Consider the following 18,863-nt stretch of genomic DNA (forward strand, 5'->3'; position numbering starts at 1 on the left):
ATACTACACTTAATAACTTGCAAGTTTTAATATTATTGAGCACTAAATTCGAGATGATTACGCATGATAAATAATTACATATCTCCATTGCTACTAAACTTCATTTCTTAGTATTAAAAATATCACAATAATTACAAACAACACATCGCTAACTTAAATAATATTAGGACTATAGTAACAACAAAGTCCAACCTCATTGAATATAGCAACATAGTTTTTTTTCTTTGTGCAAATTTTTCTGGACCCAATTTTGGGCAGCAGAGAAATAGGAATGGCTCAGAAAACATACTTCATGAAGTGTTGGTACATCAGAAGACAACCTTAATGCCATATGCCCTTTTACCCTTTACTTGCACATCACTTTTAAAACAAAAAGGACCCTCCAATTTATTTGAAAACTCTAAATCAACCCTCAATCAAATAACAAATTATCACATTGGCCCCTTACTGAATCACCCAACCACATGCATGTGTAAACAGAACAAACAATTGGGTATTTTATGTATCCAATACCAATAAAAATTTCCACAGAAAAACAAAGTCAAATGATTTACATCCTTAAATCAGTCAAAATCTCACCCTAAATACCTTAAGTTTAGTCACATCTCACTTTTCCTTTTGAATAAAAAAAAAAAAAACTCCTACGTGGGTGATGTTATCAATGCCCTGCCCCTTTTAATTATAACGTTTTAATATTAATATTAAAATTTAAATGATACGTGAAAATTCGAAATCAAAACCTTTAATTAATACGACTCCATTGGGGCCATGTAGGTAAAGTACAACTTTCCTTTTTGCCGTCTGGGGACATCATTTTCGCTTTTTGATTTTCTTTTACTTTTATTAATTTTGTTGTTTGTTTTATTTTTTTCTTTCTTTTCTCTCTCACATACATACGCACGTAGAAAAACACACACACAGCTCTATTTATTTACACTAACTAAATTATTTTTATACATTATAATCTCTTTCTCTTCGGCCACAGTTTTTTTTTTCTCTCTCTAAAAAAAAACAAAAAACCCACATTTCTCTCACTCGTCTAGGTCGTAAAATTTACGAAGGTTTGTTCTTGTTCTCTTTCTTTCGATATGTCTATGATGTTTTCGGTGTATGTGTGTATATTTGTGTATGTATTGATTTGTATTTCTGCGTGTATGTATTGAAATAATTGGATCTAGAATTTTTGAGCTTTAATTTGATGGGTTGCAGATCGGAGAATTGACGTGTTGCCTTTGGAATTGAGTTAAGGAAGGTAGGGTAGCTGACGATTTAACGCGATCGAGGGCTTTGCTTTTTGTGAATTTGGGATTTCTAGGGTTGTTTGGGGGTTGGAGAAAATTGGGGATTTTTCTAGGGTTTTGGTGTAATAGATTGATATTGTTATCAATTGGCTGGGGATTGGATTGGATTGGTTAATTGATGTTTGAGGCTGGACTGGCTAGAAAAGGGGTTGAAATAATTGGAGAAGATGCCAGTCGATTTGTATTATGCATGGGAAGGGACAAAGGGGAAGTGAACTTTGTCGACGCTTGATTGGTGGTCAGCACATGCCGGTTACGACCACGACGACTGTAGCCGTCGGTGATTCTTCTGTTGTTTCTACTATTACAGCTGATTCGTTCTGCAAGGTATTGCCTTGGTGGGTTTTTCCGATTTTTTCCTCAACTTCTCTTACTGATTGTTTTCTTTTCCGTTTTTTTGATTGCGCCTGCACTGTTTATTCGTTTTTATTAATTTCTTCCGTTTCTCCTTCTCTCACGAAGAGAATTACTTCCATTTATTCTATTTTATTTCATGGTTTATGGAAGCCCAGTTCAGTTGCAGGCTGATCTCCGGTAGTATTGGCAATGATGTGTGTCCTTGACTCTCCTGTGCCAGTGTTTTTCTTGTATATTTTTCCATCTCAAGTCTTTTGGGAAATGGACATTCTTGTAACTTGGGATGGAAATTGTTTTAAGATATCATCATTCTACCCAGCTAAGTTTAATGTGGCATTGCATGGTTGGGTATAATCTGTCATTTGCATTCGAAATTCAAATTCATGAGTAGCTTGTTCTGGTTTTTTGGTGAGGTCCATAATGTGGTACTTGTGTGTGGAACTCGGCTTGATTATGTGGAGCTTGATTTGCTTCTTACTTTCTCATGTCAAATGATAATGTTCTATCTACTGCATTTGTTTAAATTTTGACATTTACAGCAAGGTAAAGTTTTTGTTGCTCGTTTCAAGTTCCGCGTTCGAGGGCACTGGAGAGTTTCAGAAATTCTTGTTTCCTTTTCTAGCAAAATAGCTCTCTTCCAAAGATTTTTATCATTGCACCGGATGACTTTGGCCCCAACATGAAGTCTACTACTTATTGCTATTCTTGTTGATGCAAAATGTTGGAAATGATAAAAGATGTCCAGTATACTCTGTCACCTCACTTCTTGCAACAGTGATGGGTGCAGTCACAGAGTAGATTGTATCCATGTGGAGCTTTTGGCAATAAATAGTCTGCCATTTCCCTAGTTGTCATAAGGAACAAAAGCAATTGAGAAGAGGAGCTCCCAGATAAATTTTTTGAAGCAAGAATAGTTAACGTGTCAAAGCATGTATTTTTTTTGGAGAAATTTTTGTTGCTAGAAAAAGATCCTTTGGAAGCAACGTTGGTGCGGATATTTGAGTAGGGGACAATTTTCTTTTTTTTTAAAAAAAATCTTTGGTTAGCTACATGATTGTATGTCGTTCTTGGAGTCACTGTTATCGAGTGTTGTTGGGTGTTTAGATGATGCGAGCAGTAAATTGTAAAGTCACTTCAAATTCGACTATTTATCATAATTTGCACCGATTATTGATACTATCGGTTGTACTCGATGAAGTAATGTGAAATAAAACTGCCAAAATATTGTTATCATCTCAAAAAGAAATTGCCAAAATACAGTACTACCATTTTGAAAAAAAAAGTGAGAAGAAAATTGCCAAAATAACTTACGTGGAAATCGCAAGTTTTCATTTTAATACGTGGAAGATGTGGATGATGGCTTTCTCCATTCCTCTCGAGCCAGCTGATTTGCTGGGAGATCTTCCTATTTGTGTTCCTATAATGTGCACGAATTCATTTATTAGCTTTGTTTGTTTGCTTCTACTAATGTGATTTTATTGTTTTGTTTCGTTATTGATTTAGACATCTTTACTTGGTGAAGTTGAAAATTATTCCTTTTTTGCAGGATGGTCGCAAAGTTAGTGTGGGTGATTGTGCTTTGTTCAAACCATCTCACGATTCCCCTCCCTTCATTGGAATAATCCGAAGGCTAAAGTTGAGTGAAGACAATAACCTACAGTTAGGTGTTAATTGGCTTTATCGACCTGCTGAGCTTAAGCTTTGCAAGGGCATCCTTCCGGAAGCCGCACCCAACGAAATCTTTTATTCCTTTCATAGGGATGAGACACCTGCTGCATCACTACTGCATCCGTGTAAAGTTGCATTCCTTTCTAAAGGAGCTGAACTTCCAACAGGGATATCCTCATTTATCTGCCGGCGTGTTTATGATATTTCAAACGAGTGTTTATGGTGGTTAACTGATCAAGATTACATCAAAGTATGTTATTATTGCTTCATAGTCTGTATTACCTATGCTAAACTGTTGAAGATTATTTATCTCAAGCAAAGAAGAGAGATAGGGTTGAAGGTTGAACAGAAAGAGATAATTTATTTTTTAATAGTATTCTTTGGATCTGATTTCATAAAAAAACTTAGAAGGATTTTGGGGCTCTTCTTTTGGGTGATGTCTAAGATGCTAGGAGAAAGGAGAAATTGTGGACTTTTTGTGCTTTAATTTTCTTGATCGTCTTGGTCACGTTTCACTCATACAATACTACTTCTCTGCAGGAGTTACAAGAAGAAGTAGGTCAATTATTAAATAAGACGCGAGTAGAAATGCATGCAACAGTGCAACCGGGTGGTCGTTCTCCGAAACCAATGAATGGTTCCATGTCAACATCGCAATTGAAACCAGGTTCAGATAATGTGCAGAGCAGTGTAACTTCTTTTCCTACACATGTTAAGGGAAAGAAAAGGGAGCGGGGAGATCAGGGCCCTGAGTCAATTAAACGTGAACGTTCAATCAAAACAGAAGATATAGATTCTAGTCAAATCAAAGCTGAAAGCATATTAAAATCTGAAATTTCTAAGATTACGGACAAAGGAGGGCTTGTGAACTCTGAAGGGGTTGAGAAGCTAGTTCACCTCATGCAGCCAGATAGAAATGAGAAGAAAATGGATTTGATCAGTCGTTCAATGCTTGCAAGTGTTGTAGCTGCAACTGAAAATTTTGACTGTCTTACTAGGTTTGTACAGTTAAGGGGTCTTCCAGTGTTAGATGAGTGGCTTCAAGATGTTCATAAGGGGCGGATTGGTGAATCTAGCAACACAAAAGATGGTGACAAATCAATTGAAGAATTTCTCTTTGTTTTGCTTCGTGCACTTGATAAGCTTCCTGTGAATCTTCAAGCACTGCAGATGTGTCATATTGGCAGGTCTGTCAATCACTTGCGGCAGCATAAAAACACAGAAATACAGAGGAAGGCACGGAGTTTAGTCGATACGTGGAAGAAACGGGTCGAAGCAGAGATGAACATTATTGATGCCAAGTCCGGTTCAAATCAGGCTGCTACGTGGCCTTCTAAATCTAGGTTGCCTGAGGCTTCACATAGTATTTCCAAAAATCCTGGTGGTTCAAATGATGTGACAAAGAGTGCAGTTGCACAACTTTCTGCATCTAGAATGGCCTCAATAAAGACTTCACAAGGGGAGACTACTGTAAAGTCCGCATCCTTGTCTCCAGGCTCAACCAAACCAGCATCATCACCTGCATCTGGAAAAGAGGGTCAGCACAGAGTCTCGGTTGGTGGGTCTTGTGATGTCCCTTCAGCTAGAGAAGATAAGAGCAGCAGTTCTAGCCAGTCTCACAACCACAGTCAGTCGATCTCGGGGAAAGAGGATGGAAGGAGTTCAACTGCAGTGTCAATGAACAGCATCAAGATCTCTACTGGTGGTTCTCGTCACCGGAAGTCAAATAATGGATATCCTGGATCATCAATATCTGGAAGCCAAAAGGAGACTCCTGCAGGCAGAAGTTCACACAGGAATCCTACTTCAGAAAAATTGCCGCAATCTGCAGTGAGTGGTGAGAAAATTATGGATGTGCCAGTTCTCGAGGGGAGTGGTCACAAATTGAAAGTTAAGATGTCTAGCAGGGGACGCAGTCCTGCGCAGAGTGCCAGTGGAGGTTCCTATGAGGACCCTACGAACATGAGCAGCCGTGCTTCTTCTCCTGTGCTTTCTGAGAAGAGTGATCAATTTGACCGAACTTTAAAGGAGAAGACTGATGCAGATCGATCAAATTTGGAGGCAAATGCTGAATCATGGCAGAGTAATGATTTCAAAGATATACTAACTGGTTCTGATGATGGAGATGGATCACCAGCTGCTGTTACAGAGGAGGAGCGAAGCAAGATTGTTGATGACAGCAGGAGATCAGCAGAAGTTAGAGCTGCTTGTACATCAGGGACTGAAGCCAAGTCCGGAAAGCTTCACGAAGCTTCTTACAGCCCCATGAATGCTTTGATTGAGAGCTGTGTAAAATATTCCGAATCGAACGTTCCTATGTTATTGGGTGATGCTATTGGTATGAATCTCCTTGCCAGTGTGGCTGCTGAAGAAATGTCCAAGTCTAACATGGTATCACCTTCCGTTTCCTCGCATAGGAACACCCCTGCTGCTGAAGAGGCTTGCACAGGCGACGACGCTAAGTCAAAGTCACCTCCTGGTGATATCACTGCTGGTGACCGTAAAAATGATGATGGTGATGGTAATGGAGAGGAACTCATTATTGCTAGTGCTTCATGGTCCGAGGATAAACTGCTTTCATCCATGGGTGCTGCAATTGAGTTACCTGGAGATAGAAAGGCCTCTGTTTCACCTTCTCAAGAGACAATGGCAGGTGGATGTAAACAGTTCAACTCTCCCTGCTTTGATTCACAGACGGCTGGAGAAAAGTTGGAGATCACTGAGAAGTCAGGTGAGGTGGAAAAGTATGCTTCTTCACCTCGTACTGTATCTGAGAAGGCAATTGATGGTGAAGCAAGCAAGCAATTCCATGAGGAAACTGTGGTGTCCCGTGAGGTCAAAGTTGAAGGTCCTTTAGATGCTAAATTAGGTGGAGATGGTGCTTCAGTATTAGGAGACAAGGTCGCTAGTACAGTTGCAAGCTTGGAAGACCAGAAACCATCAGTTGAAGTCTGCACTTCTAAATTTGAAAGTGAGAACAAAAATGGCATGAACAGGGTGTTGAACATTGCTAGTGCTGAGACGAAACCATCTTCGGTAGTGGTAAATTCTGAAAAGCTGGAGGGAAGTGACAAGGAAGAGCGCTTAGCAAATATTGAAGCTTCAGTTGAGGATAAAGCCCGTGTTGGAACTGACATAGTTACAAGAAATCAGAAGGGTGAAGCTAGTGTTGAAAGGAAGAACGTTGTTCCTGTGCAGAACTCTGGTTTGTTACTCAATCAGAAAGATAGATCTGGATTTTCAAATGCAGAAGTGCAGAAACATGGGGAATCTAGAGAATTGAACTTTTCTGCTGGTGAAGCAGATAAAAAAAAGGACTGCGGATCTACCAATGCAAAGATATCTTTTGTCTCTACTGCTGCTCCAGAGTCAGCTTCAAAGGTGAAGTTTGACTTAAATGAAGGTTTTTTTTCTGATGAGGGGAAATACGGGGATCCAATCAACCTTACAGGCCCTGGATGTTTATCAAATGTCCATATTATGAACCCATTGCCTTTTGCTGTATCCTCAGTTTCCTGTAGTCTGCCTGCCTCCATTACTGTAGCCGCCGCCGCCAAAGGTCCGTTTGTTCCACCTGAGGAGCTATTGAGGGTCAAAGGTGAGTTTGGGTGGAAAGGCTCTGCTGCCACAAGTGCATTTCGCCCAGCTGAGCCCAGAAAATCACTTGATATGCCGTTAAGTTCAGCAACCATCTCTCGTGCTGAAGCTTCTACCGGCAAGCACAGTCGCCCTCAATTAGATATCGACCTGAATGTACCAGATGAAAGAACCTTTGACGACATAAATGGTCAAGATTCTGCTCTAGAGCTGATCTCTCCTTTGGGCCATAGTGCTAGTCGTGCTTCATTGAAGAATGATGTGATTGATTCTCCTGCTGTTCGTTGTTCTGGAGGACTTGATCTTGATTTAAATAGACTTGATGAACCTGGTGATGCAGGACAGTGCTCTGTGAGTAGCAGTTGTAGATTGGACGGTGCTGTTTTTCCTTCCAAAGCGTCAACGGTTGGCTTGCCAACTGGGGATGTGAGGAGGGACTTTGATTTAAATAATGGGCCCAGTGTTGATGAGTCCAACGCGGAACAGTCTCTATTCCATGATAATTATCAGGGGAGCATGCGTTCTCAACTGCCTGCTTCTAACCTCAGACTGAACAATCCGGAAATGGGGAATCTCTCTTCGTGGTTTACCCCTGGAAGTACTTATTCAACTGTGACACTTCCATCAATTTTGCCTGATCGTGTGGAGCAGACGCCATTCCCAATAGTCACACCTGGTGCACAGCGAATCTTGGGTCCTGCTGGTTCTCCTTTCACACCAGATGTTTACCGGAGCTCGGTATTGTCATCTTCTCCTGCTGTGCCCTTCCAATCCTCCCCTTTCCAGTATCCTGTATTTCCTTTCGGAACAAGTTTCGCACTTCCTTCTGCATCATTCTCAGTTGGATCAACTTCTTTCGTTGATCCTTCCTCTGGTGGAAGGATTTACACGCCATCTGTAAATTCACCGTTATTGGGTCCTGTTGGCTCTGTGTCATCCCAATATCCGAGGCCATATGTCGTCGGCCTTCCCGACAGCAATAGCAATGGTACCATGGACCACAACAGAAAATGGGGCAGGCAGGGTCTGGATCTTAATGCAGGCCCTGGAGTGGTGGATATGGAAGGGAGAGAGGAGTCTGTATCTTTGACGTCAAGGCAACTCTCTGTTGCTGGTTCTCAAGCATTAGCAGAGGAGCATGGTAGGATGTATGCTGTATCTGGTGGTGTCCTGAAGAGGAAGGAGCCTGAGGGAGGATGGGACAGTGAGAGCTTCAGGTTCAAGCAATCGTGGCACTAAGATCAGGAAAAGCTGCAATCTGGTGATTTTGAAAGGTGAGACATGTCTTATATTTAAATCTGTAGATTCTATTTCGCTGTTACGGTTGAGTCTGTGACCTGTGCCTCCTACGTTGTTTAAGCATTTGAGTGCCATTTCTATGTAGGGAAGCGCCAGGACATCATGCATTAAATTGCGTACCTCAAACTGTAAGCTTGTGGATTTTTGACATGTTTGCTTAGCTACTTCTGTGCAGAAAGTATGATACACAACCTGATGAAAAGGGGTTGTCACCTCCCACCATCCGAAAAAATAGTTACTTAAAAATAGAAGTCACTGCTCGCTTCCATCTTTGTGCATAATCATTTTAAAGGTTTTCTGCTGTAGCATGCATCCCTTTTTCTAGTTTGATTTAATTCTTCTGCAAGAACAAAGATATCTTAGACGTAGGAAATGTTTGGGTCTTCTGTCCTAATTAACAAGACATTACTGTTGCTTTCCTCTCCCTCCTGAAAATCGATTTCCAGTAGGTCATTAAACTTCTCTCCTTCCAATGTGAAAGGAAATGCTCTGAGAAAAAGAAAGCAGCTCCTTTAGTAGCCCTAAACTTTTCCCCAATATCTCGGAGCTATTCCCTATCCTTAGACAGTGGAAGCTCCTTATGTTCCTTCTTTTGGGGATAAAAAAGTTCTGTTCATTTTTCGAGTTTAGAGATGTTTTATTGTATTTTGGTGTTGCTGCGTTTTAATATTCCATTTTATTATTATTATTTTCCTTTTCACTCAGCTAGTGGTGGATGGACTTTGCCCAACTCCCCAGACTCTCAGCTTCTGGTATGTTTCTGCAGGGGTGGGTGGTAAGTGAGCAAGGTTGATGTGTTCAGAGTCTCCGACCTCCACCTCTTCAGTCTAGTAGGGATTTCCATGGTTTGCAAGCACTTTGGTCAGCTATATTCTCTGGGTGGATGCAGACGATGAGTTTTCCCTCTGTAGATATTTAACTGTTGGAAAGCTTGAAAATCTTTGATGCCCAGGACGGGGTGAAATCAGTGATATCCTTGTCCAAATTTATTGACATTGGAGGTCCGGGTTCCAGACTGAATCAAATGGAAAGCTTTGTTTGTGCTTTGCTGTTAATCATCTTTCGTCGATCCCAGTGTTCTTGGCATTTCCGTGTCCTCCTTTTGCTCATTACATATGTATACAGGGGTTGGCACCAAATTTTGGTACTAATGCTTTCAACAGGCATGTTTTAGTTGTTGTGGCTGCCATTGTACTATAAATTGATTCTAACTTTAGATGTAGTCTCATTCACAGATGATAGAACTCTTGTTAAAGATGATGTTTTCATTGGTGGTGGTGAGATGTGCTTGTTTACTTTCAAGCTATTATTCTGAACCAACAACTGTCCTTGAAAACAAGGAAAAAACTTTTTTTCTGACTTCAAATTAAACGGTGGAGCTTTGGGCATAGTCTATGGCTGATCTTATCACACTTGGATGATTGTTATTGACATAACGGATGATCAGTGCATTAGCTTCTTGTAATGGCCTTCTTATGAATTATGCTTTTGCGAATTATCAGGTGAATAGCCAAGTACTCCAATGAACAGATTGCAGTTCGGTTGGAGTAGACTTGATACATGCTTTTATGCAGGTAATCAATCACAGTAATCGCAAGTTGTTTTTTGTTACACTTTATTTGTAGGCCATCATTATTTCACATTCCCTTTTCCCTTTATCACATGCCCAGGAGTGTTACTTTCATTTGTTGTGCTCTGATAAGCTTTTATCCAGCATTCCATAGATGTGGGCGTACTCAGGTGAAAACATTTAGAATGTGACCAACGACACAAGCCTGTGCTGCAACATTGTTGGTCTTTTAAAGGTATCATGGTAGTAAGTGGCATGAAACCTTACCACCAACAAAGATGTCCCACTGTAACGCCAACGAGTTAATTTTGCACAATCATAGTGCTACTATTGCAATATGAAAATAAAAATGAGCATCCGCGCTATTGTCTACTTAGTATGCCGTCTGTGGTGTACTTTTTTGGTAAACAGCAGATTAGGTGTAGCAGAATTAGTCGCATCTACTTGCATTTAACCTAGTACCGATGTAAATTTTTACAATGACAAATCAAGTCCGTCCAGCAACAAGTTGGACTGCAGATAAACAAATACATTAGTCTCGTCATAAAAGTTATCATAGAAACCTAAGTTTTGTAAGCAGTGCACTCAAGCCACTGATATGATCATGCTAGAGACCGAATTGATGGGAAGTATGTACATTGAGTTGTCACTTTAAACAAACGAGCTTCCTTCCGCACATCACATTCCTGCAGTGAACAGGCGAGAAAAGTAAGCATTACAGACAAACTGGAAAATACTGCAAAAACTCGAGAGGGCTCAAAAGCACAGATGATAACTAAGACAATGGCAATGTCGCGCAATGAGTTATAAGCATCGATATAGGAAGCCAAAATGTTGTCTTTTTGGTATTTTGTAACAAGCCAGATATCTCACCATTTGGTAGAGCCAAGTAGCCAACACTGGCCATCATCCCTCAAAACCAGGCCAGAACTCTCGAACTCTAGAAGTCAGTCATGGAATTAATCAAACAGACATGCTTTCACAGTCAAATGGATATTTTGTCATAAAAGGGGCTTAGTTTGGACACCCAGAAACTTTCGCTGGGACCTGGTACTCTTAACAGTTCATTGTGTCTATTACTTCACCAGAAGCAGAAATTTCAACCTTTTCTCTTTTTCTTTTTTTTTAGAATAGGCCTTGGTCAGAACTCAGAAGAGAAGACTGGATCCATGCTTTCTAAGTTAGCGTGCAACATAGCGCTTTTGTAGTGTGGCCTAAATAGCTAACAGAATCAGAATATAAACCGAATATTGTTGCTACTGCAGACACTCCAACAGCAATAACTGTAATGATAAAACTGAATTGACCAATCTGTGACACGGAAGCACACTATCCTACCTAAATTTTATTACGAAACAGTACGCTTCATATGTAACATTAATTCATGATGCATCCCTACAAGTGATCTCAATACATAGTTCCTTCCAAAAAGTGAAGAGAGAACAGAAGGAAAGAAAAAAAATTGATGCTTTCTACTAATATCTTCTTCAAGTAAAGTAATGATCACGTCAAAAGGCAATTGTTCTTTTAATCGTCACAAGCTTTCACAAGGGAGTACTGAAAATAGTGTTTTTTTGAACAGATTCTTATATGCACCAGTATATTGGATTTACATGTTCCAAGGGATTATTATTTTTTTGGTTCAAAAAGGACCTATTTAGTCACTGGGAGACACGTTGGTAAAGCATAGAGGCTTGAACATAGTATTGTTTCAATTTTTAGTTGCACAACTATTGTTTCCGTATGCCAACTTAAAATGTCAATGGAGAAGTGTGTGCATCATCAATGCAACAAACGGCATATAGCACCTTCCCATGTGCTACCAAAGTAAAAAACAGATTTTAAAAGAGAAGGTTAAGAGAGTTACTACATGAGACATCCCCGACGTTGTTTTTTCTTCTCCTTTTGCTTTTGTGGTGGCTTGATGACGACCTTGATTGCAGCATCAAATACAGCTTTCACATTCTTTAGATCAAATAGGCAAAGTAAGGTGGTCAGTTACAAAATAGTGTAGTATTAAAAACAGAAGTAGCCAACCATAAAGCAACTAACAGCAGTGCCTTAGTATCTTCAGAAAAAGAAATTGTGAGAGGAAAAAACTACTTGAGTATGGATCCAGGGGAAGAGAGGATGCTTAGACATAGACAAGTTAGAATAGAAATAAACAGCATCTGGAATGTTAAATACTTCAAATTGGTCCCTAAATGGTATAAATTTGAACCGGAACTCAGAGATCTTGACCTAATTTTCAAAACAAGGGAGGCCAATATGCCCTTTCAATGAGTAAGCTTCATCGATGAAGTTGCCTTACTGTATCAAGAAATTCGCAAACAGCAACTCCACCACGTGCGCGTTAAAGATTCATTATCCATCCAGCCTAATCGTTCTTTTTTTTCCACTTGAATTGGATATCAGGTTGGTATTCAATCGAAGGATATTATAACAGAGACCTGAATAATATTTGAACTAACTAGAGTTGAATAAAGATTCCAGTATTACTTGATAAATAGGCATAGCAAAACGCTTGAACAAAAGTAAATGCTTATTTCAGATTGTCACAAACTACAACATTGTCTGCTCTAGCACTATTTATCTTTTTAGCTAAAAGTAATTTTCACTCATCAGCATCCAGAGGATTGCATTGCCCTACCCACTTCATTAACCACTAGGCTACACTTCGATGCACAATGCACTGCCAGTATTTTAAACTCCAAATGGTTCAGAGCAGATAGACATTAGAAAAATTTATTTTGCAACCTCAAGATGATATTGTCTGCTGAAAGTGGACAAAAGAACTTCTGATAGGGAAAGCATACCCTAACATTTCCAATCAGTTGATTAAAAATGATACCAAAAATAGAAGAGGTTTGACAAATATTTTAAGATATTGTACATACACCTACAATAGTAGACTACTTAAAGAAGTTGACTAGATTGTTGCAGTAGTTCAGAAAAGAAATGTTTCTAACTATCCCAGTAAAGGACTGATCTGATACAGCATCGAGAAAATTTCTCCTCTAATAGTTAAAAGTTGAGGGGCTTTAAGTACTAAAACTAGAAGGAAATACTATCCTTTCCGAGGTTGTTATCTACCCAATATTCTTGATGGATGTAAGTATGAACAAGACAGAGATATTTGATGTTCATCCTATGTTTAAATAGATAGTTGACTAATAGGCATTTGAGTGACATATTTGACACAAACTTGACACCCACAACGCAGCAAACACAATCAACACAAGGCTAGCATATCCTCCCAGCTCACCCAAAGAACTAAAAAGATCCTCCCATTCATGGGCATTTGAAAATGAAGCAATTAATACGTGTAGCACGGTGACATGTGTTTCTGAAAAATGTCTTTTTCTTTTGAAATTTATTAGATTTTCTTCAATCTTTTTTACCTTATAAAAACAAACGACGATCTTTAATTCATGGAACCGTTTAAGCACCAATTTAACAGCAGAACAATTTCTTAGGAAATGATATGCTAATTTGACCCACCTGTTGTGTTTTAGAGCTACATTCGATATAATAGGCAGCACCAATTTGTTTCCGCAGCTCCTCTCCCTGAACATGTGAAAATCAGTATACCCTCCATTTATTCAAAATTATGCAAAGGAGCAATATACAACTGACAGATTGGAGCCAGACCTGCGCAGTGGTGACAGGAACTAATCCAGGATGATCAGCCAAGAAGTGCTTATCCTCACGAAGATCTGTAGCATCATTCAGACGAAAGAAGATTTAATGCATAACCAAGAATCAAGTAACATTGCACATTGCAAGCAGAGCTTGCCAAAATTAATAAGTAGACAGCAAATAAGACGCTTGTGACTATAGTAAAGTCATCTACTGACTTACTGACAGCAAACTGCTCTTCCATGATTATTGGTTCCATAAAGATACTCAATGAAAACAAACAACAATAGCTACACAATAAACTAAATCTATTCTACTATGTATTCTTAAATTCTGCTCCACCAAAGGGCCGCAAGTTCACATGCTACAGGGACTTGACCACTAAAATACTTTCAGCGCACTAAGTACTCTTGGCCTCCACCCCCATAATATCATCCTCAATATAAAGATAATGCTTCAGCGAGATTATGATTAGGTCTGACATATGGGGCCCTAGCCCTTTTCATCCTGATTTTGGTTTGTGGAATGATTTGAATAAGAACCTCATTCTTACTCTATGTCAACATTGAGTAACCAAAAGAATGTGTTTCACTCTGATTCCAGGTGAATAAAATAGAAATTGACGCTAACTTTACCCTAAAAATTAGCTCATGAAATTAGGATTGCTAAAAACCATATAAGGAAACAACAATTCATTCCATCAAACAACGTGGAAAATACTTAACAAGTACCATACTTTTAGATAAACATTGATGTTCAATTTTCTTTCTAACCTAGAATGAGATTCCACCTTAAATAAATGTAAAAGGGAGCAATATAGAGTCAATCAACTGAGATTAAAAAAAAAGAGCAAATATTAGAGATCATCATAGGAACTGCAACCTGCTAAACCTACCAGCCAAACATGTCTTTTAAATTTCACCACCACAAATTCTTGGTTACGAGATACATTTGGTATTTAAATTATTCCCATTGTACTAAGATTACTAGCCTGGCACTACTGCGACCTTTTCTTTAGCCTATAAAATTCCTTCTCCTGTGGCGCAGCCCGGTATAATAAGGTTCCATTATGGGCGGGGTCAGGGAAGGGTCGGACTACATTCAGTTAATTGTTGACAACTTTATCTTTCATTTCTGCAACAGGATTCCATGGATTAAACTCGTGACCTCCTAGTCACACGATGACAACTCTTTCAGTTAAGCCAGGGCTCTCCTTCATAAAGTTCCTTCTCGTGTGTGATATTAACACTTCACTAATCAATCTAATAGAAGTACGATTAACATATATATTGCACTTCTTTTAAGCTAAGATTGAAAAGCATCCATCACCAAGTACAGAAGCACCATTTTCACAATCAAGGAGTTGCCAACCATCCTAACCCTCTATGCACATGACCTTTACCTATGGCCCTTAAATCTTGGTCCTTGAATGTGAAATAGTCTATCTATTTTATTTTTTAATAAGAAAATAGTGTAGTGGAGGGGTACTTGATGGTAGCGATAAGGAGTGCTACTCAAGGCTCTTATAACATAATAGAAAATATAATATTTGCAAGGAACTTGGAAGCAAGAGAAGGAGAAGTTGCTCTAAGTAAATTTGGCTTTCAGAGTAAAACGTGTCTTAGGATAACAATCATAAAGGCTATGTAATCTGGCATTATAAGACTTTATTGACACCTGCAATAATAACACTAAAAGATAAAGGGTACAAGTAACTACAGGAAATGGAAAATATAGCTTGGGAATGCTACGTTTTGATTTGGTAAGACTTTATTATGTACCAGAATGGGGGAAAAGGAAAGGAAAAAAAAAAAGAATCCGAAGATAGCTTTATATAGAAATTTTAGTTTCACAAACTGCAGTATGCATGTTAAATCAGAAATAATTTTACATACATTGCAAGTTCAAAGATTTCATATGGATATCTGAAGCACATATTCTATAAGACAAGTTAATTATGGCACAAACAATAATTATCTGTGGCTTCATTATGGCACAAACAATAATCATCAGTGGCTTCATTATGGCACAGACAAAAATGCATCTGTGGCTCAGGATAATCAAGTTCGCTAAAGAGCTTTAAAAAAAAAAAAAGAGCAACCAAAAGCTTCAAGGATAAACCTAAGAAATCAAGGTGCATTCATAGATTCCAGAATGCTATCTATTACAGCATCTAATAAAAAAAGGTAGCCCGGTACACTAAGCGACCAGACCACAAGGTCTATCATATGCAGCCTTACCCTCCATTTCTGCAAGAGGCTGCTTCCATGGATCGAACCCATAACCTCCTGGTCAAATGGAAGCAACTTTATCAATTATGCTAAGGCTCCCCATCAGAAAGCTAAGGGCAACCTTAGCACTTGTGCTTAAATGTTTGTCATCTTAATTATTAAGCTCAACTGCAAAAAGTAAATGAAAATGCAGCTAGGCACATTCTTTAATTTTGAGAAGCTTGGGCAGACATCTCTCTCTCCTCATTTCCTCACATACTAAAACATATTCCATCCTTGTCATTGGATTTTGCTTTCGGATTGCATATGGTGCCCTATCTGGAGTAGCAAGTACAATATTGAGAAAATATGTAGTGAGTGCAACTTGAAGAAGGTTTGTCATACAAATGCAAAATGTGAAAATTATTAATTAGGTTACTTTCCTCCTAGTTGCCACTCTACTGTTGTACCTGAGAACACTTGAGGCAGAAAAGTTATAGCCGCATTTTTTCAGAGTACCAAGTTATAGTGACCATTTTGATGCACTGAGCATGTCTACTGTAGAATTACGCCCCCAGTTCCATCTCTAGACCTCCCTCCGGTCATGCAATCCCCTTAAGTTATACTGTATTCACGTCTTTTTACCTCCATCGTGCAATCCCCTTAAGTTATTTACGCTTTTGAATACAGTATTAGCGACAATAAACTCTGAAAACTACAAAGTACAGCTACATTCAACACATCAACATTTTATATTTATTTTTTATAAGTAGACATATTAGCATTTTAGCAAGCACATCATAGAACAAAGTGACATTAAACTGAAGCAGTTACATTCAAGAATCAGCATTTGTTATAACTTAGCTTCAGGGAACATGTTAAATACTTACCAAGTTTGGTGCCAGCTAATACCACCGGAATTCCAGGAGCATAATGCTGAAGTTCGGGAATCCACTGACCAAAAATGGGATTTTAGCAATCTTAAATACATTTGATACAAACTCACAAAGTTCACTGTTTTCAACAGAAATACCTTCTTAAGTATGTTTTCATAGCTTGCACGACTCACCAAGGAGAACGCTAGGACAAAAACATCTGCTCCTCGGTAGCTCAGTGGCCTTAATCTGTTATAATCTTCTTGTCCTATAAAAATGATCACAGGACATTTAAATCAGAATTCCTATGCCTCCTTATAGGGGTAGGAAATGATTATTACAGGATTTAACTGCTTGACTTTGAGGAGGCAAAATAAGAAATCATCTTGTAACAAATCAGCTGTAATTAAAATATGTTTTACCTGCAGTATCCCAAAGACCTAAATTTACTGTGGTCCCTTCAACAACCACATTGGCGCTGAAGTTGTCAAACACCGTCGGAACATAGTCCTGGTTTGAACATATACAACCACTCAGAAAACTGAAGTTCAAGCTCAGGAAAGAAACTCAACAAATACTCCTGAATCACACGAGTTAACCATAACATTCTGTTCTTTCTAGCTGATTCGGTCTTTTTTTAAAAGGGAAAAGTGGGGAGGGGATTCCAAGGTGTGGAATCAAACCCTCACCAACAATTCACCAACAATGTGAAAGTTCAGTTAACCATACTGAGCTACTAACATTCCCCAAAGTTGATTAGGTGACCATTTCATTTTCCTTAGGGTAAGTTTTCTCCCCCACCCCCACCTCCTTACTTTTGTGACCTGGTGGAAGCAAGAATGCAGCATACCAAGAGAACACAATCCAAGAAGGCCATTCAAGATTAGGTTATATAAAGCTACAAAAAGACACTCAGAGGCAAAAAGAAAGCATATTGTAAAGTAAAAAATCAGAAGAAACACCAACAACAGAAAAAAGAAGGAAAAAGCTGGTAAACCCACATAAAAAACCAAAATCCTGCGTATCTAGACATCAAACACAAGCAATGAGGCACATATCAAGAAACCCACATGGATCTTTTGGGAAAAGAGAAAGTAAATACTAAAATAGTCCCTACTTACAGTGGGAAACTTGTTACTGGTATAGCAAATAAGCATACAAGTCTTGCCAACAGCCCCATCACCAACCGTGACACATTTGATGAATCTTGAAGCACTTGAGGCCATCGAACATGAAAAAAAACCTCAAGAAAAGCTGCAAACCCCAAATGGAACAAAAATACCAAAAAAGAATATTAACCCCAAGGAGAAAAAAAACCTACTCAATGACTAGTGAAAGGAAATAGCAAAAATCACATGATTCCTACTCAATTCACTGGCTCTCTGTAGCAAAGCTGTCACCTTTTTTATTCAATCTTCTTGGAAATTATAAAAACTGGAACTTTGATATTTGGTATTATTACTAAAATTGGATACCTAAAAACTGCAGATATGGTGTTTGTATTGAATTCTTGTGGGTCTTGCGATACGTTTGTTACATTTACTAATTTTTCTTGTTTGAGAAGAGTAGTAGTTTGCAATTAATAGCATTTCCCACAATAAGAGGAGAGACCCTTCAAGTGGATTAGTTAAAAATGGGTCCTTCTTGGCTGTGACAGATGAGTTGTGGGTCTTTGTTTTTCTTCTTTTTTTTTTTTAATTTCAATCGCTCTTGACATAAATTATTAATTTTTGTCCTTCAAATTATTGACACTTTTAAAAATATATTTTTACTTGACTAACCAAACTTACATGCATTCTCAATCTGATACATAATACAACGAGTGATCTCAAACTCTAGTAGAAGGGAAGCTCTCATAAAAAAATCTAGAGAAATATTTGTAAAAACCCTAAACTTAGCAAAACTTGAAGGGATATATTCACTCACGCAACAAGATCGTGGGTGTATTCAATTTCAATTACTCAAATTAATGGATATTTTTTTAAGTCTGTCAATAATTCTAAAATAAAATCAATAATTTATGCGGAGTTTAGAAATATTATCAATATTAGGCCCCATTTCGTTGGTTTGTCCGTATGCTCTATTGACAAATCATGTTGCTGCTTTAAGATTTAATGATTTTCCCATTTCCTTTTTTATTCTTAAAAAAATTTACTATATACGAAACCAATCTATCAAAAGCCAAATAAACGTTCAAATCGTTTATATTTCGAACACACCTAACATTTATAAAATTAAAATCATAATATATACATTTATAGATACAATGAATTAAAAGAAACTCTTTACACTGTCGTGCTACTTAAAGGTCAATTACACGTAGCTTTTATAGCAAGTATGTGTTGGT

At 38.4% G+C, this 18,863-nt stretch overlaps 2 protein-coding genes across 20 annotated transcripts; one reads left to right on the forward strand and one right to left on the reverse strand.

The window, feature by feature from the left end:
- The first annotated feature begins 898 nt into the window (after window positions 1-898).
- Window positions 899-9,610, forward strand: LOC101252674 (uncharacterized). Of its 12 annotated transcripts, none has more exons than XR_740745.4 (6): window positions 899-1,061; window positions 1,210-1,628; window positions 3,205-3,576; window positions 3,867-8,197; window positions 8,308-8,350; window positions 8,989-9,610. XR_740745.4 is itself a non-coding variant. In XM_026030080.2 (5 exons), exon 4 carries the CDS (start codon window positions 3,915-3,917, stop codon window positions 8,160-8,162), a length of 4,248 nt encoding a protein of 1,415 aa, XP_025885865.1. In that variant the 5' UTR covers window positions 922-1,061; window positions 1,210-1,639; window positions 3,205-3,576; window positions 3,867-3,914; the 3' UTR covers window positions 8,163-8,197; window positions 8,928-9,610. The 12 variants fall into 12 exon arrangements, 6 of the variants coding, with proteins under 6 accessions (XP_025885865.1, XP_069151382.1, XP_069151381.1 ...); XR_011220090.1 differs by having other exon boundaries at window positions 922-1,061; window positions 1,210-1,639; window positions 8,928-9,610; XR_011220092.1 differs by having other exon boundaries at window positions 922-1,061; window positions 1,210-1,639; window positions 8,932-9,610.
- Window positions 9,611-10,214: 604 nt separating this feature from the next.
- On the reverse strand, window positions 10,215-18,163 carry LOC101252165 (rac-like GTP-binding protein 3). Of its 8 annotated transcripts, none has more exons than XM_010320616.4 (9): window positions 17,883-18,163; window positions 17,638-17,770; window positions 16,939-17,026; window positions 16,675-16,784; window positions 16,532-16,595; window positions 13,444-13,508; window positions 13,294-13,359; window positions 11,663-11,757; window positions 10,215-10,478 (listed from the first exon to the last, which is right to left on the reverse strand). In XM_010320616.4, exons 2-9 carry the CDS (start codon window positions 17,740-17,742, stop codon window positions 10,439-10,441), a joined length of 633 nt encoding a protein of 210 aa, XP_010318918.1. In that variant the 5' UTR covers window positions 17,743-17,770; window positions 17,883-18,163; the 3' UTR covers window positions 10,215-10,438. The 8 variants fall into 8 exon arrangements, with proteins under 8 accessions (XP_010318918.1, XP_010318919.1, XP_025885866.1 ...); XM_010320617.4 differs by having other exon boundaries at window positions 17,992-18,162; XM_026030081.2 differs by having other exon boundaries at window positions 16,711-16,784; window positions 17,883-18,162.
- Window positions 18,164-18,863: the final 700 nt, after the last annotated feature.

This window comes from Solanum lycopersicum, chromosome 3 (genome assembly GCF_036512215.1).
Source record: "Solanum lycopersicum chromosome 3, SLM_r2.1".
NCBI classification, from domain to species: Eukaryota; Viridiplantae; Streptophyta; class Magnoliopsida; order Solanales; family Solanaceae; genus Solanum; species Solanum lycopersicum.